The sequence below is a fragment of the Hoplias malabaricus genome, chromosome 12 (genome assembly GCF_029633855.1).
Source record: "Hoplias malabaricus isolate fHopMal1 chromosome 12, fHopMal1.hap1, whole genome shotgun sequence".
Classification (NCBI taxonomy): domain Eukaryota; kingdom Metazoa; phylum Chordata; class Actinopteri; order Characiformes; family Erythrinidae; genus Hoplias; species Hoplias malabaricus.
This window is the reverse complement of record NC_089811.1, coordinates 5,654,321-5,676,948: the sequence shown is the minus strand read 5'-3', so window position 1 is coordinate 5,676,948 and position 22,628 is coordinate 5,654,321. Positions and strand designations below refer to the sequence as shown.

General features: G+C 38.9%; 1 protein-coding gene across 3 annotated transcripts in view; it reads left to right on the top strand.

The window, feature by feature from the left end:
- The window catches only part of ikzf2 (IKAROS family zinc finger 2), a 45,466-nt gene extending 27,563 nt beyond the window's left edge, over positions 1–17,903 (top strand). For 2 of the 3 annotated variants that reach the window (XM_066641017.1, XM_066641015.1), the window contains exons 6-8: positions 9,570–9,707; positions 10,158–10,289; positions 13,032–17,903. In XM_066641017.1, coding sequence (XP_066497114.1) covers positions 9,570–9,707; positions 10,158–10,289; positions 13,032–13,771 — 1,010 coding nt within the window. In that variant the 3' untranslated portion in view covers positions 13,772–17,903. The remainder of the gene's footprint in view (positions 1–9,569; positions 9,708–10,157; positions 10,290–13,031) is intronic. The other variant, XM_066641018.1, reaches the window with a different exon arrangement.
- Positions 17,904–22,628: the final 4,725 nt, after the last annotated feature.

Genomic DNA, 22,628 nt, shown 5'->3' with positions numbered 1-22,628 from the left:
ATGCGATTGTGACTCACATAAACTAAACATTAAGGGGTTAAACACACCATGTTTGTGCTGTGAAAAAAATGGGAGTGGGCTTTAACCACTATAGCCCACATACTGTGAAAAAACTCACAGCATTTTACGATGTGCAGCTTTGTGGCCAATGGCAGTAGATGGTCGTCTACTTTCAGAAGCGTGCACAGATCCTGTGAGTCTGCGGTACCTTGTTGTGTCACAACCCACACCGATATGTAGTTTAGACTTCCACAAGTCTGACTGCAATTTAACTAACTATCGGGACCCAAGGGCGAAGTGGGCTAGAGTCTACATGGATATGAACAGCTCGGAAAGTCACAAGCCAGGCTAGTTAAATATTCATGGTAAGATTGTATCAAAACCTTCTTCGGATGCGTATGTTAACTAGTGGAACTGGTTCATTTCAGCCAGTTTGTGAGTAGTGCTTCAAACATTCCATGGCAAAACACCTTTCCCATATACCCAACTATGTAATTACACAGGATTCGCAAGTTAATCATAAACACATTGTTCCTAACACTGTCAAAAGGGCATGGTACAACACACTGTACTTTATATTTTACTATAAACTGCATTCCAGAAAGTTCATACAACTCATTATAAGTTGTAGTTCACTTCTGTGCCCTGGTGGCGCTGTTTCAGTAACTCTCAAACTTGATGTAATCACATGAGGAAAAGCAACAAATTCAGAGCAGGTTTCTGTTTCTGAGAAATTTCGCCAACCATTAAATGCTGCTGTTTTCAAATGTTTTTTTTTTTTGAGTTTAAGGCTTGGTTTAAGGGTTTGGTTTAGGGTCTTATCAGTCCAATCTGAAGCTCAGCTTTAGGCTCATTATTAAGTTTAGAGTTAGGATTAGATTAAGGTTAAGGTTAAGATCATAAAGGAAAGCTGTAAAGCTGAATTTTCATTCCAGGCTCTGAGGAAATCATATAAACACCTGCAAACAGAAATAATATGTATTTTTCAAATATGTAAGAAATCACCTTGACACCAGACTGCACTGTAAAATAAACAGCAACCACCTTTTCTGTTATTGAACTTCTTACCAAACTCAACGTTACATAGGAGTGTGTGAAGTGAATGAGTTACGTGAAGGAGTGAAGAGAGCGTGCTTTCTCCTCCCTCGCCATCCACAGCTGAAGTGCCCACAAGAGAAGCAACTAACCACCAACTGTTCCCGGGTGCTGAGGTGGCTGCCTGATGCTGCTTGTGGGTGTTCCCTGCCCCGTGGGTGTTCACAGCCACGAAAGGGTTAAATGTAAAGTTCAGATTTTGCTGTACTACTCCACTGTGACGTTTTTGAATGCTCATGTTTCAGTGTCAGTATCAGAGACGGTTATGTATCATAAAAGCTTTTCCTTTATTTAGAAAAAAAGGTAGCACTGCACATTTTTTTTAAGGTGGAGTCGGCGAACTTAATTTTCAATAAAACTCTGATTATTTGGATCTAATATGAAATAGCACATGCAGTCATACAACTTCCACAAGCCTTCTCCATGCCACAAACTCTGGTCCTTGACTTTTCCTGTTACCTGTGATCGGACTGTATTTTGTTTATGGTAAGACTGATAAGGTTAAGGTTTCTATTCAATCTAAATTCAAATAAACCTAGTTTACTTTTCTGGATGATGCCAATCCGATATATTCCCTGCTCTTTGTCTTTAATGGAATGCCCCAGCATCTGTCCGTTGACTTCTGTAATAAATGACTCAGCTGCGTGTTTTTTTTTTTAGCTTTTTCCAATTAAAGAACACATCAAATATTTTCTCCATGAATCAAGCATAACATTCCTGAACTTCTCTTTACGACTGAGCGGAGGTGAATGAGTAGCTGGGATGGAGCAAAAAAATGTGGACGGTCCAGCAGGCCCTGAGGAGTGGGTTGAGGAACACCGGTCTAGCCTCACTCCTTTGTGATTAGCATCAGCGTGCGAAGCAGGGAGGGAATAGACGTCTTTGTGCTGGACGCTGCTTTTGTCCTGTTTGGCTCCTGGACCTCCCTCCTGTGCCAGTGTGGAATGTGAGGAACTTGGGCAGGTTCGACTGCATCTTGCGCAACTGGGCGCCACATGAAAGGCTCTTCCACCTGCGAGCGAGTTTGGCAACAGGGAGACAGGTGGCGGGCGGCCCAGGGAGGGAGGGAGGGAGTGATACAGAGAGAGAGAGAGAATGCTTGAGTAGCACTTAAGTTCTCATGCAGAGAGGCTGACTTGTTTCAGGTGTGGCTGTAAAAGCTTGCTATGCAGAACTGCATGTGTTGGTGAGTGTGTGTGTGTGTGTGTGTGTGTGTGTGTGTGTGTGTGCCTGGTAATCATAAATTATATTTTTTTATATTTTTTATTTTTAGATGTATGCTTGTGGTTGTATTGCCATCACTGCATTCATTCTTCAACAATTCTCATCAAAAAATGAACGCTGCAAAAACGCTCATTCTGTCCTTGATGATAATATCGTATCCAAAAGTGCATGTGAATCTTGGTTTAAACGATTTAAAGATGGTGATTCCATCTGTGACTGGGAATATGGCATAATCAGCGGTATCCATTGTTCATTCATTATGTCAGGTAGCTACAGACAAACATCGCAAACCTATTTAACTTGTATTTTGAGGACATTTGTTTATTCATCACTAACAGGAGAGAACAACACATTCCATGAGGGAACTACTGGTCTCCAGACATTAAGACTATAACTGCAAATGAACTGAAACTGTTTAATACCATCAATACTGTCGTTCCTGATATACGGGGAAATGCTAGACCAGAGGGGTTCCCAAAAGGATAGTATGTATACGTCTTAAATGAGCACCCAAGGAAAATGTAACATATCTGTGTTTAAATTTTTATTTATTTCATTGTCAATGGTGATGGTGTTTTATTATATTCATTCAAGCTCCCTGTCATTTACCTGTTTTGTTGTTGTAAACTCTTGTGTTAGCTGTTTCCCTGTAAACAATCATGTAGTTTCTAATTGTTTGTAGCTTAAGGTTTGTAGCTCACAGTTTAGCTTAGGTGGGGTTTTGATTTGATTTGATGAGGATGCTGCGAGTCAGGAATCCATTAGTGCTGGGTGATATAAGTGCAAATAAATATCACGATTAATTGTACATTTTACCTCGATTACGATTAATGAACGGTAGTTTTGGTTTTGTATTTTGAACCCTCACACTTCAGTGACGAGGTTCGTACTGTAAAAACGCTCCGGTATTAAAGCTGGAATATTTTTTTCTAATGTTGCTGGGAGCTTGTTCCTCTCTTGTTTCTCAAGTTGCTTGGTTGACCTCTGTGTTTAGATTGCTTCTGTGTGGCAGATCGGGGCAGAATCATGTGGCTACAACTTGGTAGCGTGGTTTTAAAGGGACAGTACATGATCACACGGTGGGGACATAACAGAATAAAAATAATGGGTATCATAAGTATAGACAAGCTTATGTCGATTTTGATTAATTTTTGATTAATTCCCCAGCCCTAGTGTACATTATGTGTATAAATCATGGGAAGTTTATTTATTTATTCATATTTTTTCTCCTCAGTTGAAATAAAAAAACCTTCTTAATTTTCAGTAGAGGTTAAAAATAAAATAAAATGTATATTCCAAGTAATTTTTGGAGAATTTCTATTGGTCCATAGTTTACCACAATGTTTATATATATATATATATATATGATTTCACGTTTCACCAGTTTGTGTGCGAGTGTGTGGATTGAATGTTGAGTGTTGATTGTAACGTGTTCTTGGGTTTCTAGAAAGGTGCCGTATAATTGTAACATTAAATAAATAAAACTAAATAAAATGTTGACATTAGACTGGTTAGATACATAGGAAAAGCAGGTCCCAAAATAAAATAGTAATTAAAAAAATCAGGAAAATTGTCTTTAGATCAAGATTACTATAGAACATAATAAAATGGAATGCTTGTAAACTCCATTTAATGTCAATATTCAGAGACAGCATTCTCAAAACAGCAGGAGGTACTGGTCACTTGTTTGTGCTTTCCAAACACAGCTTATTTCTGTGAAGTACAGCATGTGTTCTTGCTTGACCCCATGCATTATTTATCACAACAGACTTCTGCAGTGTTTCTGCTCTTAATCTCCCTCAGTCCTCTACAATGTAAGTAAATGTAACTGGCTTATTGCTTCGGGCAATTCAGTGGTTATTTCTGATTGGATAATGATAATGTGCTGGTATAAATGCATGGTATGGTGGGCATTGTCATGAAAGCTAGGCATTTGTGCTGAGGAAATACAATTGATAGGCATTGACTAGCAGCAAAATGTCATCTCCATCTCACGATTTCCTGTTTTCAACCCGAATGGATGCGGTTAAGTGGGCTTTAATGCAACACTTGAGGTATTTGCATGTCAAAAATAGATGCTGAGGCAGGGATTTTTCTGCTGGTCCAACTTCTGAATACTCAGAACATTTTCATGAATGGCAGTGTTTCAAATAACTGTTCTTATTTGTTAAAAACACATGAAGCACTTTTTCACCTGTCGATCTGTATGTATTTTTATACCATAGATATTCAAGCGTGTCAGCATGTCTCTAAAGAGCTGTTTTATCAGTCCGCTTCCTAACGTACAGTCTGCAGGTGCTGTCCCAGTTCACTGGACCAAACCGCTGGGTTTCTTTTTATTTCCATTCTGTGGTGTAGCTCAGTTCTTGCTGCGGAGATGGAATCTCCTCTGAGGCAACTGTTTCAGCCACGTTCCACTTACTGTAAGGATCCAAAAAATCTCCTTTCTAGAAATATTGAAAGCATGACCAAACCAGACATCACTATCGTCGTTACTATCTCTTACTCATGCACCTCGGTTTCCAATACATTGACCCAATGACATATAAGGGCCCTGAGACTCCTGGCTGAGTGGTCTGCCCCAGATTGACTAATTCTGCAGACATACATCAGACAAGTGCGATGAGTCAGTCCAGCGCTCTGCCCTATTTGTTTATGTCTGAGTTACATCTTCATTGTTGGTAAAAATAGATTGAGGGTTGGTGGGTAACTGTCTATATTGGTTTGTGAGACTCAGGACTGAGAAGACACTGAGCCGCTCTGACTAGGGCCATATTGTGATGTTGGTTATGTTTCGGTGGTCAGATCGTCTCTAAAATCCAGTGGGGCCTTTTCAGAATGGTTCAAGGATCAACAGCAGATGATCCAGGTGCATGGTCTTGGTGATGTGCAGGGGGAGAAAAGGGTTGCCAGTCACATACGCAGTAAATTGAGTGCACTGTGTGTCTTTGGATGCTCAAGACCCTGTTTCTGTCTTGGCTTTACTTGGACACTGCACACTGGGACATGCTCTGACCACTGGAACACGACCATGAAAGTTTATGTGGCTCAGATCACCTGTTTTTCCTGCTTTCAACGCTACAAAACTTTGCTTCCTGCATAATATATCTCACCCTTTCACATGTGCCATTTTAACCTGTGAGTGGTTTTAATCTTGAGGCTGATTTGGGGTATTTTTGTATGATTATACATTGTTAATTTTCATGAAAGTGCACTTTAGTCTCTTTTTACTGTAGTAAATAAGTACAGTTTGATGCCGTTTCATTAATTATATATTTAGTTATATATATAAAACAGATTTGAATGTAAAACATTTGACAATCAGTGTTTTTGTGTGGATTGGTGTCGCCAGTGCCACGTCACACAGCAATTTCCATTGCTTCACTGAAGACTTTCCACTATAATATATTCCACTACATTTTTTTTTGTTCTCCCCCAAACGTAATTGAGTAAGACTTTGATCAAATTTATTCTCATTCTTTCACTCAAAGATCCCCCCACACATTTTTTATTCTTCTTGTTTTGAGCCGAAATCTCTCAGACATTTTTTTTTTTTTGCCGCCTGTGTCTGGGTTCTCGTTTCTAGCCACAGTAGTAGACGTAGTATCCCGTCTCTTTAGCTTTAGTGCTGTAATCCACTCTTTCTCACGCCATGAGATGACGAGTCAGGGCTGTTTGGCATCTGTGAAACTGCGAGAAGGTCGCCATGGCTGCGTCTCTTCCAGTCTCACTTTCGCTCTTTTTCTTAGGGCCTTACTGAAAAGAGTGGCAGCAGTTTTGAGAAGCAGCACTCTTTACAGGTAAAGGCAAGGGCTCTGCTTGGAACAGGTGTTTGCTTTTCTGGCTCTGTTCTCACAGTCTCACGTGTGCTGGGGACGGCTCGGAGGCTCGTGTGCTGTCTGTGAGTCAGGTCTCTCTGCGTATCTTTTCATGAATAATACTGAAAGTCCTTACTATAGAGAATTGACCACAGAGCATCAGAGCAGGTTTCCCTCAAATTAGAAAGTCTTTTAATTATTTATTTACTCTTCAAGTATTTTATTTATTTATTTATTTATTTAGGATGACTCAACTGATCAGAGGCAAGTGGCCTTATTTTTATTTAATGGCATTTGACAGACACTAAGTAGACTTAGGAGGCTGTTGAGTTATCCTCTACGCTATTCCACTCTACAACACAATTATTAGATATTGACACTGTGGGTGATGCCATTTTTATAAAGTAATCTTAACAAGACTCTCCAAAAATTGTTTATATATTATTTTATTATTTTATTTTTATATACTTTACAAAAAACAGCCTGGTACTGGTACCAACGTACTCTGTACTGGTAGGTTACTATCATTTATTCAGTATTCATGTCGCAATCATGGCCTTTTTCTACTGCATTGTACCTACCTCATTCAAATCTACTTGCGTGGTGCCTATTTAGTTTACCCATATATAAGCAAAGCTCCCCTCACAACTCAAAAGATCACCTGCACAAAGCAAAGCACGGTCTCTAACAGGAACCACCATTTTTAGAAACCACAAAGGCAACTGTACCTATAAGAATTGTTTACACATCGTTCATTCACATGTTGTTGTGTTGTTTTGGGAATGAACACATGTCCACGCAACAGCTCAGACACATCAGTAGAGTTTTATTATGCCTTATCGCACCGTCCAGGTCTTACTGCAGATTTTGTTGGCCACAACCCCAGGGCATATTTGAACCTCTTCAAAAGGCCATAGCATAATGGTACAAGCTACTGTTGTGGGTGAGTTGAAGGTAGAAACAAACCTGATCTCTACTGTAGGTTGGAGATATACCAAATGACTCTATACCAAATAGTTTGTGCTGGATGTTTGCGTTTTGTTGTGATTGACAAGCCTTAGGCCAGTCAGTGCTCTGCAAATTTACATCAAATGGTTTGATCCCTGCTCAACTTGCTTGGAACCATGAGAGAGCAGGTACTAAAAAGAAAACACACAGTTCCAAGTATCAAACTTGCCTAATGGAAAAGCAAAAAAAGCAAAGTAGAGTAGATACATTGCAGTGGAAAATCACCGTAAGCGAGCTCCTGTCCACTGGTGGCACTGTTTCACAAAATTCACTCAAATACATTATTAAGTTCCTGAAGAAGTGCTACAGAAACAGTGCTGTAATCAGTTAGTGTTACCATTACACAATCACAATACACTCTCGGTTCTAATCTTTTGGAGCTTACAATGAGGTTTATGGTTAGGTTTAAGGTTAGGGCTAGGGTTATGTTTAGGTGTTAACGACAGTGATAAACCAGCCCAAAAAATGAAACCATTTGTAGGCTAGTGTCAGGTTTAGGGTTTGGTTTAGGGTTAGGGTTAGGGTTATGGGTGTAGCATTTAGAACAGGTTTAAGGTTAAATTATAATGCTGGGTTGGAACGACATACAAACATATATCGTGCTTTTATTTTATTAGTTTACAAGTTCCAGTAATATTTAGTACACATTGTATGAATCACGAGAATGGTGTTTTAATACGAAATTCACAAATTCACGTCGAGACTTTCACTGATTTTCCTGTAAATGGACGAAAACACTCCACACACACAAGCTCTATATGTGAATGAATGAAAGGCCAGTGTGAGTTAATGAATGACTAAACGCTAAATTAAACCATGAATGGACCTGGGATCGACTCTCTAAATGAAGCTGTTCCTAGCTCTTACTGGAACATGGCCGCTGATGACGTGTGCCCACCTCCTCGTCCTGCTGGCCTAGCCCACACTGGAAGGCTGTGGGTCTGGGCTGCTGTTTTTCACTCGCTACATGTCATTTATGTTTGTGTGTGTGTGTGTGTGTGTGTGTGTGTGCCTGTGTGTTTTGTACTCCCGCCCAATCGCCTCTACACCAGCCCAAAGTCAGTGGAACTGAGACAATGATTCACCTCAAACCTCACACCTGCTCCAGCTAAGCAGAAAAACTCCCTCCCTTCCTTTATGATCTAAACAAAGATTTTCCAGCTATTACACACCCAGTGTGTGTGAGTGTGTGTGTGTGTGTGTGTTTCGTTTCACTCTATGGAGTATTGGCTCAGTGCATATGTGGATGGTGTGTGTTTATGTACATGTGTGTGTGTGATGTGCAAGTTTTAGTCTCTATTCAGGCCATAATTTAACAAGCTGTGTGTTTAAAAATCCAAAAAAAGAAAACAAATACCTACCTCCACTGGCAGTTAATCCACTTGACTAGCTTGTAAAGTTTTAACCTGTCGTTGCATGATGTGCAGGGCAGATAACTTTTTTCAAAATAGAGCTACAACAAAAACAAACCCACAGGAAACAAAAGCGTCAGCAGACTGGTGGGGATGTCCTCTCTAAGAGCTCCTACATATCTCAAGGAAATAATAGTATGGTATAAAGTATCAGTTCTAAAGGCAATAATGCTTTGAAAGCTACACCTTCTCACACACATACGTGTTTTTTAGTGGACGAGTAAAACCCACTGCAGGGACCACTGTGATGACAGATCACTTTACATTTACAGGATTTAGCTCATCCAGAGCGACTCACAAAATTGCTTAGTGTCTAGACAGAGATCGATCAAATAATCTTCATATTTATGGAGAGCGTGTCCATTTTAAATGCTATATGGCTGTATATTATTTTATTATATTTTCTTCTCCTCTATCTTACTACAGAAAGGTATTAATGTAAATATGTATTTGTTCAAATATATAAAATATATAAAAAATACCCAAAAAGAGGTACTAGGTGTCATTCTGACAGCAATAAGATACATGTCTATGTCCTGATGATTAAAAAAGACTGCCTTTGTTTGTGTGTGTGTGTGTGTGTGTGAGTGTGTGTTCCTCTGCATAATGTATAATCAAAAAGAGTTTGTTCCATAGTGCTGATTTTCCTGCCGGTTTAACCCTTAGTGTGTGAGAATTCTGTGTATTAGAATACATCCACACACTTCTTACATCTACGTATACATCTTACATCTCCACACACTCCTCTTCTGCCAGCCGTGTGGAGGAAGCCGGTCTCATTTGCGTTTGGCGTAGTGTTTTGTTTCTGTGTGGGATTGTTCCACTCTGAGCTCTTACTCGTTTTTCTGCTGAGGCCATCGCTCAGTGATTGCATCATTGTGAGACAGTGCCCACTCTCTCTGGGTTACTCACTCAAACATCGAAACTCCAGTTGAGCATACAGTCTGAATGAGTCGAGTTGCCTCCTTACTAATAGATGCGATTCTCTCTTTTGATGTCCTCTCTTTTTTAGTGGGTAAACCACACAAGTGCAACTACTGTGGCCGGAGCTACAAACAGCGCACTTCATTGGAGGAGCACAAAGAGAGGTGTCATAATTACTTGCAGAGCGTTGGCATGGACTCCGCCTCCAACGCGGGCCCATACGCAGGTGAGTGGGATAGGACTTGTTGATGCAAGATGAGTAAGAACCGGCAGCTCAAGTTCCTCAAAACTTCCACTAACAAGAGCATTACCAGGATCCACCTGGAGATTAAAAAAAATGGCTACCTTTTTAAAAGGGGCTTCATACTCTTTTAGACAACACTTGTCTTTGAGCTTATTGACCTTAGGGCAGTGGTCTTCAATCCTGGTCCTGGTGGGTTGCTGCCCTGGACATTTTGCGTGTCTGATGTAGCTAATGAGCTAATTAACAAGCCCTTCCACGGTTGAAGTGGGCGTGACAGTGTTATAAGAATACTACAGCATGGAGGGCACTGTAGTGGCCCCCCAGGACCAGGATTGAGAATCACTGCCTTAGGGACAAGTCCAGAAAGAGCATAGTTTAAAGCAGACATATTCCCTGGCTGCTTGTTTCTAATCTCATTGCTTTGGTCTATAGCAGAGCTTTCTAAGGATCAGAGGGGTCTGGGAGAGCCTCCAGGATCTGTGCCCTTTGACCGGCCACCGGTCATTGAGAGACTGCAGGCCAGTGTGGCCAAAAGGAAGAGCACCACACCTCAGAAGTTTGTGGGTGAGTTGAAGAGGGACTACATTGAAACTGAGGAAGATGGGAAGCCAAATTTAATGGAAGCCAACAATAGTAAAAAACAGTAGTGCATATTGTATTTATTTATTTATTTACAATTTTTGAAAACACAGCATATATTTTTAAAGAAATGAAATAGATATAAAAATGGACCAAGAAAATGATCCAGTAATAATAATAATAATATTAATAATAATAATAATAATAATAATAATATATTTGGCCATTTTCTAAACTACATTTAGCATATTTCTGTAGACGTCCATTTTATTTGCCTACTTCTACTACACAACTGAAACTTTCAGCCACTCTGGATATAAACATCTGGCAAATGTCATGAACATCAATGAAAATTAATTGTAAAAATGTAGAAACATCTAAAAAATAATTGATTAAAATGAACAAACTGATGTACAAAGAAACAGCGAGGATTGGGAGAATGTCTGCATAAATAAAACTCAAAAAGAAGCACGTAGTAAGCTAACAGTTGTATGTAAAAGGAGGAGTGAAGGGGGTAGATGGAGAAGTGTAGAACAAGGGGATTTATCAGCCAGCATCATTTATCAAAAATTTACAACGGCCGTTGCACATTTTCATCCAAATCATGCAATTGTTCACACAATCCAGTGCTCTGTGTCCTGATTTAACCCCACACTGAAAAACAAAACACGCAGCAAGAGCTCTGTTAATAACTAACACTATAGTAATATGACAACAGCAGCCATGTGAGTAACAGCCCCACACATGGAAATACTGTAGCCTTACTCAAAATGAGAACTCAGTGCTAAATATAACCACAAATACCGTGTTTCCTCTTCAAGCCATGATCAGAAGGGTTAAAAGAAACAGGGCCGGGACTCTGCGAAAACAGGCGTTTACTACTGATCGATTACTAAATCAAAAATATGAGTGCACCACAATGAAGTCCATCACTGATGCCCGGATAAGCGTCACGTTGCACCTCTGACATAGTCATGACAAAGATAAAGCCCGGGAACACAGTGTACACCCACGCTGATGCAATAAATTGGAGCGCTGTTATTTGCAGTGCGGTTGCTAAATCCAAACCCTGCATAAAGTGAAAGCGAGCGAGCCAAATTCGCAACAGGCTGGAGATGTTTTTTCCCCCCCCACTGTGGTTAGTTTCACACCTGTAACCATGCCATTGCTTTAATCGAATGACGCGCAACACCTCACCACATCCATGTTCTTGCACGGGTTAAATTCTCTCACCCCGCGCTCCACATGGGGCTTTCCACCATTTATTCAGACAAGAAAAAAACACTCAAAATAACACAAAAATAACAAGAGATAAAAACACTCAAAAAAAAAAAAAAAATAGTGAATATATATATATTTGATGCAATCTAATTTATGTATCTCATAAATTACAAATTTACTGTAGACAATTATCATTAAGTTAATTGAGGGATTGTGAATTGTTTCTATTGGTCAGTTCATCTTATTCTAAACAGCTGCAGGGATTTTCAAATCATGTCCAGACATGTCCCAACAGCAGTGATTATGTAACTATTATTGTGCACATGTATGTGCAGTAAAAGCTACTGCTGCTGGAACAAAAACGAATCTCCAAAATTGATTAATAATACAAGGAAAAAAAACTTTTATTGGAAGCAAGGAAAAGTGCAACTCTGGTTTTCAAAGTTGTATGGCAGCTCAATTTAATCTTGGCATTCGACCCATGTGATGGTGAACACCCACACGTGTGTTTATACAGTAGGGCTTAGAGCCTGTGAACACACATAGTGGTGGGCAGTCTCCTTGGTGGCTGAGGAGCAGTTTGGTGTCAAGCTGTTGATGTTCAGTGACAGCACTTTTCCTTCACTTTCCTCACCCACATTTCCTGTAAATCCTGGGAATCACATGCTCCTCTAAACATTGGATTATTATATAAACAAACCCTATTTCTAGAAAAGCTGAAAACAGAATATAATGTAAATAATCAGAACTCTATGTTTAATTGAATGTAGTACAAAAAAAAAACATTTCAAATGGTGGAATGGAGAATTTTGAAATGAGAAATTTTTCAAGTGTTTTGGTGTGATGTCATCAACACGTTCCATTAAAAAAATATCAAATGAGGTCAACTGGCAACTGACAAGAGTGTGTTTTGAAAGTGTGTGTGTGTTGGGGGGGGGGGTGGAGGTGGGGGGGGGGGAGTGTTGTTACCACTGAAAGACTGCACGAGCGAATAGTGAGAAAAATGATAATTTCCACGACATAAAACAGTAAAGAACTCATGTCATCATCTTTAATACATTTGGTCATTAAAAGTTGAAGAGAATCTATAAACTGTCACTGTTTCTACATTCAACAGCTTGTAATTGTAAGACTGTCAATTAAAAATTAACTTTTTTTTCTAGGAAATGGGTTTATTAATGGGGTTATTAATAATGATATTCATAAATAAAAGCAAATGTCAGACTTAAATTTAATTTGACGTAATCAGATGACTTATCTGTTTATGTTAATAGTTATGAAGCAATAAAAGAGGCCTGATGTAGCTGGCAATGATGAATAAAGGCTGCGTGCCATCAGGCCAGCCACAGTGGAGAAGTTATCTTGCATGGAAGCAATTTGGTCTATGATAAAAATCAGTGTTGGCTTAAACAGTATCTAGTGGTGTTTGAAAATGCTTTTGCTTTGAACGAAAGAGTTTACCATATGCTTCCTTTGTTGTTATCTGCATCTTGTTGTGTTGTGAAGGAGAGAAGATGATGCGATACTCCAACCCTGACATGAACTTCGACGTGGGTCTGAAGTATGAAAAGGAGGCTGAGATAATGCAGGCTCATATAATGGACCAGGCCATCAGTAACGCTATGTCCTATCTGGGCGACTCCTTTCGGCCAGTGGTCCATCACCCTCCTCTCACCATGGCCGAAGTAGTCCCTATGGTCAACCCATTATTCCACCCGGTCTACCCCATCGGCCCTCGGCTGGACCGTCCCAGTAGCCGCGAAGCTCTGCCCCTGCCCCATCCTGCTCCACCGACAGAGTTCCCTGCCCCTACCAATGGGGCCATCTCTCTGGTCAGGCCCAAGATCCCCCAGGTGGGGAGAGAGGGCTCCCCGAGTAACACCAGCGGTCAGGATTCAGCCGATTCGGCCCGAAGCAGCCCTCAGGAGAAGCAGATCAACCACAGCCGGTCGGCTCGGATCAGTCCTGGTCACTTTGGGCCCAGGGAGGATCCACGAATGGCCGAGGCTGGGCGTCCACTGCCCCGGGACACTGGCGTTCGGGTTTTTGGCCGTGAGGGTCAAGAACTGAGGGTTTTCCAGTGTGAGCACTGCCGGGTGCTCTTCCTTGACCATGTCATGTACACCATCCACATGGGTTGTCATGGTTACAGGGACCCACTGGAGTGCAACATCTGTGGCCACTGCAGCAAGGATCGATACGAGTTCTCCTCACACATTGTCCGTGGAGTACACACCTTTCGTTAGAGCTGGCCTAAAAATGTGTGGTCAGTCATCGTCCAGGACTGTGGTCACGCTTCGGTGAATGATGTGGAAAAGTATATGGGGACGAGTCAGAAAGAAGGCAGCTGTAAGTGTGATGTTGGCAACAATTAGCAAATATATGAAGGTTTAGGTCCAGCTGTTATCCCCTTAAACTGTGGGCTTATTAATTGATATTGAGGCTTATTATCCTGTAACTACCTTGAATTACATAGTTACTACTATGTAAATACTATGTAGTTACACTCAGTAAATACATGAAGTTTAAGGATTTTTTTAAACATTTTTGAAGGTAATATGTTTGGGTGAGGGCATGCAAGAGGATTTGCAGGACGTGAATGATAAGATGAGTTTTTTTTTTCTTTTTTTTTGACACTCACGCTGATTTTTTTTTTTTTTTAATCTACTGTACCAAAACAGAGCAGCTATATTTCCTGGAAAGTTATGAAGGTTTTCTGTCTCTCTTTCTTTTTCATCTTAAGTGTGAGTTTTGTCTGCGTGCCGTTGTTTCTGTTACACAGACTATTACAGGACTACAGCTAATTTTACAGATGTCGCCATATGAATGTGTCCTAAAAAAAAGTGCACATGCACAGACCAGGGACTATCAGGGGCATATGGGACATGAGAACTATATTAAATCTTATAATTTTATAGCTTTTTTTTCTGGTTACTTTTCGCTGCTGTGGTTTCTCAGTGCCTTGCTGATATTTCCAATGATATGATTATCTTCTTGTACGTTTGTACCATAGCTTTCCTCCATTAGAAATAGTGAAAGGAAATGTGGTTTAATTAAAGCTTAGCATTAGAGGTTTTTGTTTGCGTGTTTGTTTAACCCACTTTGTATTATATCTGTGATTACTTCATAGGCACATATTGATAACGTGTAGAACAGCAATGTAGCTACTGTTGATGTATCCACTGATGTGTTAACATTCGTTTTTACGTGTAACGACATGTAATTTCAGAGGTACTAGCAAGTTGCATTTGTTAATTAAGGGAAGTTGATTCAGTGCATGTCCATGTTAATCCATCTGTAACCGTGGATACACTACCAGTAGCTATAAGCTGTAACTGCACTATTACAGATGCTTGACCTAAAGTGGGTTTTCTTTCATTATTACGTGAGTTGTTGCAGGTTCACACTCATACTCGTAGTTATGGTGCTGGTACTACCAGGGCTCCATATGGTGACATTGTCTTATTGCCTTGTGACCACATTAAAAGGCAGATAGGCGGCGATCGTGTATGAGGAGCTGATGACAATCTGGATCAAAACACTCCTATGGTTTGATGTAGGGCAGTTTATGTTGTTGTTGTTTTGTCTTTTTGAAAACGGTTATGTAAGTCAGATGCTCATTATGTGAGCTCTTTGTTGAGTGTTTGTTTGTTTGTGCATCAATAGCATGACACCATGGCTGGTCCTTTGATATTAATCCACAAAATGTGTGTTTATATCATATGCAGTGTAGCTCATCCTAAGCAAAAAGAAAAGAAAAAAAAAAAAAACATGCTCTCTGACATTTTGGGGAACATATTACAGCTTGCACTTTATTCTGAAGCACTGGTTTGTTTGTTTTTTTCTGCATTAGCTTAACCTTTCTTAAACGAATACAACGCCTCGTGGTTTACTTTGGTTTTCATTTTTCTTCTTAGTTTGAACTGTCCTTGTTTTCTCAAAGTTTGTCAGGATTTTGTCAGAGAACCATTACAGTCCTTTAAACATAACGTCTTCAAGGTTCTTGTAAAAAAAAAAATAGATACCTTCAATGAAGCGGTGAATTGGATATACATACAGCTTACTGTAAACATCATAAATTAAACGCATAAAAAGCAGACTGGAACAAAACAGCACCTTGATAAAATAAAACTGTTGGAGAACACATCAGTATAACGGTGCATAATAATGCCCTTGTAAGCTTTAAAAAAGCCAGTGCCTGGGTTCTTATTACTACTTTATTAACCAGTAGTGGAGTTGCTGAATTAACCATTTCCAAGTGTTGATTATGTCTACTATAAATAATAATATTTGGCAGAAGACTTTTAAATATAAATGCTTTGCTTAAAGAGTCTGACAAGCTGATGCAATCAGATTCCGGTGTTGTCTAGGACGTCTTTTAATAAGCATGTTTCAGTTTTAAATAAATGACCTATACATCAAAGGGTAACACCTTTATAGGTGTTAAGGAGAAGTCCCCACTAGGACAGTTTGTGAAAACTGCTTTCATTTTAAAGTCCTAATGAATGAAAATATCAGACATATATGTGCACACACACACACAACAACATACATTTTATAAATGCTTATCTCAGCATAGGTAATGTGTAATAAAATAGTAAGAAGTATGAAATACACTGAAGTCCTACTACTTAATATACATTAATGCTTACATAGTCTTATTGTAGATTTTAATTTAGTCTCATTGCATGTGCATAATAATTGTATGTCCTTATACTGTTAAGAATTATTTGCACATATATATATATATATAGTCTACTCTGACCCAAATGTGTATTTTTAATGATAATTGATTTAATTTTTTTTAATAATTACACTGGATAAAGTGCCAGCAAAATTCATATATACTTGCTCTCAGAAGTAAACCTCACATCTCCATTTGGATCATTTTTACATTTGCAGTTGGAAGATGCAGTATATGCTGTGTTTCAACATTTGGGGAGGAGTGGACCATTAGAAAGGATTTTAAATTTCTTGGAATAAGAAATGAACTTCCACTCAAAGATATCTTTAGATTTCCTGAAAATGTGCCGAGAGAAACAATATTGAACCTTTGGATGAAATAAGATTAGCTGACCTTTATATAGAATAAAACACAATCCCAATGCCTACATTCTGCTTTTTAGGGGCTTTAAGGAAATCACTGCCTTTATTAGGCTTCATTTTCGTGTTGATACTTGACGGTGACATTGTTGTGTAGCCTCTTACATCAGTGCTAAAAAATGCTTTGCACTTTGCTTTCTGGGATTTTTCTCCACTTTTTCTAGCCTACGTTGAGCTCACGTGTCTATCTTGTCGCTATCTGGCCTTTGTTCCTCTCCTTTTGCTTTGAGGATTATGGGTGAAAACTGTGAATAAAAAGTCTCCTTTATAAATTACAAGGAAAAGGTCTTTAAAGCCAAGTCCTAGCACTGATTGAAGATACATTCCTTTTTTACGTCAGAAGCCTAAATGTCCAGTTATTCTAACGTCCAGTTGCAGAAATCTTTGTGCCTTTTTACGAACAAATACAGAGTATTCAAAATAAGCAAAAAAAAAAAAAAACAAAACAAAAAAAAAGCAACTGTGTTTGTTTCACGTGTATTTTATCCATTGTAGCTTTTCTTTTTATTGTATAATGTCAGATGAGTTTGGAGAAAACGTATGTTGGGTTCTTCATTCATTATGTATCATACACACTGGCTATTGTCCAAAATAATGAACATAATATATATATATATAAAGAACAAAAAGAAGGACGTAAACGAAGCTTTGACGTAAAGACTATGTTTACAGCTGCAAGAGCACACTGGGAAAAACGTAAGTGTTCGTTTGGTAAGTCCACACCGCGGGAGGCTACTTAAAGTTCAGTCAACGGCACTCAAAAGTCTAGGTTATTTTACATTCATATGTATGGGATTACAGTTTTAACAGGTGTAAATATGTCTATTTTTTGTGACCTGTGAGTGTTTTTTAAACATGCTTATTTACTGTGGGCCTTACAAAATGAGCAAAATGATTTGCAGTGTATTTTTATATAAATATAAACATATACAGTGACTATATGTACGAATGAAATACAGTATATTTTGGTACAGATGTTGAACTGGGTTTATCTTGTTTTTATGTTTGTTGTATTTTTTTTTCTGTGTGTTTGAAACCTTTGGGGCTTTCTCAGGTACTGCGTTGCCAAGATGCCTTTAAAACATTACCTAAAGGCATCTTAAAGAACTGATTGAAATGGATTTTTTTTTTAAAAAAAGGAGGAACCCTTGAAAAGGGCTTAGAGAAATAATATAAATTTGTTATTTCTTCGTCCATTGACCCTCAGAAGGAATCTGTGCTGTAAGGTGTTGGTTTTTAAAGCATGAACCATTTTTTCTGCATTAAATCATTTTAAAACTCAGTGCCTCTGTCTGTCCTTTTCTGTTTCCTCTCATATGCACAATAGACATGTTTCAACATGATAATCATCAGTTACTGTGTGGGTGGGTGGGTGTGTATGTGTGTGTGTGTGTGTGGTGACTATAGAAGACACCTAATAATATTTTTCCTCTTGCTCATAATTGCACCTAAAACATCTTGTTGGTCGGTGTATAGCTTGCTTTAATCCATCAAACACACTGACCACATTGTACTTGACCCTGCACGTAGGATACACTCTGGGCTGTTGTTCTTACTGACTGTGTATGTGATCAAAAAGCAGAATCTGTCTCATTATATTTGAATATTTGAATCTTGGAATTGAAGTCCAAACGTCCAAACATTTTACCTCAGTGATCTTTAAAATTCTTTTAAATTCACAACTTTCTTTCTGGTTATACACTGAATTTGTATTGAGGACCCTGTGTAAGCTATATTTAATACACATACTGAACTCCAAGATATAAGTACAACATTATATTGAAAATACATCAAAGTAGATTACCGTAATAAACAAAAACCTGTAATGCCTTCCATTTCCACAACGGTAAATATACTGAAGGAACTAAAAAAAAAATAAATAAATAAAAAAATGGCGGGGGTTGTTCTTCTGTATAACATTCTCCCTCAACAGTTCATAGCATTGTTTCTGTGGCTCTTCTAATTGTAAACTTATTATTAATCATAATGAATGATGAACAGAAATGTGGCTCATTTTGATTGTATACGTAATAATTCCTTCTTGAAAAAGTCATGAAATCATAAAATTACATTGCACTCTTTCAGAAAGATGTTTTTGTTACATCACATACAGTGGTAGACTGTGTTGAGTCTATATTCCCACTGACTGTAATTAATGGACATTCTGTCTTTGAATTAATTGATTAACTATTGATTGATATGCAATTACATGGATATGGATATGTAGTAGATAACTTGTTCTATCCATACACAGGCTTTAATGAAACTACAGACTTACAGTGTCTCATGGTTTTGATCTACATTCAAAAGAAATTTGATTAATTTGATTATTTTGAGTGACTGTTGTTGCTGTTAACGGCGGTGGTGTTGGGGATTGTGTTATTGTTACTTATTGTTGTCAGAAAATATATATGAGCAAACGTTCTTGAAAATATATTAAGTTCAAACTTGCATTTTTTTAAACAAAGCATTTACAAAGAACAGAATTTTTAATCATATAAACTGGACCCTGCCTTTCGATGGACTCTGTTCAAGTGTTCCATGTTGCACTCCTGAGACACTGAGGCAGCAGTTTTCTTGACCTTTGCATTTGTCTAGTGCATCTGCTTCTTTCCTCTCCACAAAGAGTGACGCTCCAAATGCCAGGTGGGGGTCCCTGCTTGTTTGTGGTTTCTGGGCCTTGTCTGTGAGGGTGGCATCCTCCATCTCCATTAGCATTGATCAAGGGGAATCGGCAAGCTCTGAACTTGCTGAAAAGCTGTTTCTACTCTTTCTGAAGCCCCCCTGTAGGAGCCCCCCTTGAAAGAAGAAGGTATGTGAAAGGTGCACTGCCTCTGCATTAAAGGGGTTGCGCTGGTTGAGATAAGATATAACTTCTGCAGTGCCTTCTCTTCTCAGTAAGCCTCCACTCAGATCGACCTTCTGTTGTTGTTTCGTCAACTTTCTGGAGCCTTTCTTTTTTCTCTTTCTTCTTGTCCTTTCTTTGTCTTGGTAAGAGTAAGCTGGGCAGGTTTAACATGCACATGACTCACATCCTGACTGGTGAAGATTTATCTCTTCAACTGCCTCTATGCATTGCTTTGATTTCAGGAGGTCTGTCAAAATAAGGGGCTCTGCAACTGTTGTCTAAGCAAATGCACAGCTTGATTTTCTACCTCTGCAAACATACACCTGCTTCCATGCAAAATGTTGATGGGGCACTTTTCATTGATTATGAGTCTGATAAATCTGCAGGAAAACCAAAAGAGAGAGATGTGGTCAGAGATGAGTGTGCTGCTGCACAAACAATAGCTAAATTTGAAGTGACCTGTGCCCCAAACCCTAGAGACACTCTTGGGTTCTTGGCGCTCCTTCTGCGGTGAATGTGTCATTAAGTCTGGCTTGGTGTGAAGAGCTCTTTTCTTGAAAACTTCCTTATTGTAACAGCACCCTATCGCTCCATCAACTACAAGAACCACACATGGCCTTCACAGCTCCTAATGAGCAGGCTTTGAACGAAGAGAGACAATTTTCTTGAGCCAGATGTTTGCAAAGGGTTTTCAGAGCTCCCTGAACATTGTGAGCTCTTACAGGTTTGGGTAACGTTTTATTAGTTCAGTAAGACATTGTTAGGTCTGGAAGCAAACCTTCAAATGATCTGATGGTGTGAATAGGGAAGGAAATCTTTTTTACAGTGTCTGATTGAGTGATCTGAAGCATTTGGAAATGTTTAGAAATGAGCTTTCAGAATTCAAGCGACAAGGTTAGGATGGATTAGAAACGGTTGATGTTGTAGACTATTGAGGACTATGAAAAGTTGAAAAACAACTGTTTTTAGACTTCTGATCATCTATTTCTTACACATTAAGCTACTTATTCCACAGTAATTTCTTCAAACCTAACAGTTCTATGTTGCAGTACTGTCAGCCACTATATGATTGATTAATCATTTACTTACTTAACATTTACTAGCTACCTACTGAGACAACAGCATACTACTAGTGAGGTTTTATGCTTATTGTGAAGTAAAAGTCATAGTACATTAAAGCTACCTTAAACTAAGATTGTTGTCATAGTTTTTAAAGTGGGAAACACTCACATTTTTGAGCTCCCACTACCCCTAGGCAAACCGGAGAGATCGGATTCACCCTATTTCTGGGTATTTTTAATAGTGATGTCGAGAAACAAATAGGCCAATGTCAGTTAGGTTTAATTTTAGAATGGAGTATACAACTGTGTTGTCTGGGTCACGATATAAATTGGTGAACACAATGAAAAAAAAAATGTGATATAGCCAAAAGCCATTGATAGAGCTTGAAGAGGGAAGACAACAAATGAAGTGCAATAACCTGTTGGAGGCTGAGCAACTTGCTGAGCACTGGCAAATCTGTGAGATCTTTTAAAAGTGCTTTTACCAACATAACAAACACCAGGACTTTAGCGTCATTGCTTTAGATCTTCACAGAACATCAGAAGTTAGTATTAAAAATTAATTATTTGGAATAGAACATCCAAAGATTTTTTTTCAGCGTATTCAATTGTGCATTTTGTGTGTAACATAAGTAAGTATGTAAATAAATACATAAATTAATAAATTAAGTAATGTAATCAGTTAAGAGACAGCCTGTTAAACCTTTCAGAACCTTTAAAGAGCTGTACAAGACATTGAATCATCATAGCATTTCCTACTTTGACACTTCTCCTCAAGACCAGCTCGTCTTTGGCAGTAGTCTGCTAAACAGTCACATAAATTCTCTCCAGTACACATGATTGTTTAAGTGATTTTAAGTGATCTATGGGTTGCAGCCATATGATAGTTTTTGTTGTGGGCTACATATCGGGTAACAATTGCCTGGTTTCAGAGCGCAACACTAATGCAAACAGATGGAAAATATGTATTTTGGATAGCACTCAGAAGCACAGTAGCCCACTGCCTCTTTGTGTCAAGGGGTAAAGGATCCCACTGTGTTGCAAAATGAGTTGAAAAACATTATTAGTTAGCTACTATAGCATTTTCATCATAGGATCAAATGGAAGACTGTTAGCACATGAGACTCTAATGCTTTTCTTTGCTCTTGTGACCAAATATGTGTGAGTTATTCATACATAGATCATATACAAGATTGGACATGTGTTATTTATTGCTAACAGTGTTATTTCAATTGCGTTTTGTTTCAACATGCAGAGGATTACACACACAAATCCTTGTATGTATCCTTCTTTTCATTTTTTAGTAGTTCTGTTTGTCTGAAATGGTGAGGGGATTAGTGAGTGATGTACCCATCTCAGGGTGAAGGTGATTCCAAATAACAAATGTCTACACCCTCTATATGGCATAGTGTAGGTCATAAAATAACTCACATAGTTCATTGTATGTTGAAAATCATTTTCAGTCAGGTATAAGGTTCACATTCCCCCGTTGTCTGGGAGCGGTATTTTTAGTTTCATTATCTGTGATAATGCACTATATAGGGAGTATGGCACCATTTGGGACACAGCCTGAGCTCCTCTACTGACTGATACTGATGGACAGAGCTCTGTTTACAAACATAATGCAGTTACTATGTCACCTGCAACCCACAGATAGGAATGAGTTGTACAAATGACCTAGCCACCACATAGCAATTCCTCCTTAAAGAACCTTTAAATCTTAATAATGCCCTGTGGGCAGATGTCCCATAGGTCACTCTTACATTCCGCGAACACTCAAGAGCAGACTCAGCTGTTGCTGAAGCTATTTTGAACCTCTCTGAACCTTTCCAGAGCTGTGCCTTACCTTGTTTCTTCAAAGCATCACCTTTCCTAGAAGGGTCTTGAACACTATTTCTCAACACCGGTAGCAAAGGGGGCCCCTTAACTTTATGGTTTCATCTTTTTCCCAGCAGTTACATCTGATTCAGATCAGGGGTTAACCTTTCCATTGTGTTGCGTCATGTGTATTGAGGCTGCGAGAGTCAGACACGTCTAAATGCAGTTGGCCTTGAGGTCTAAACCAACTGGCCAGCTTTTCCACAGCTATCT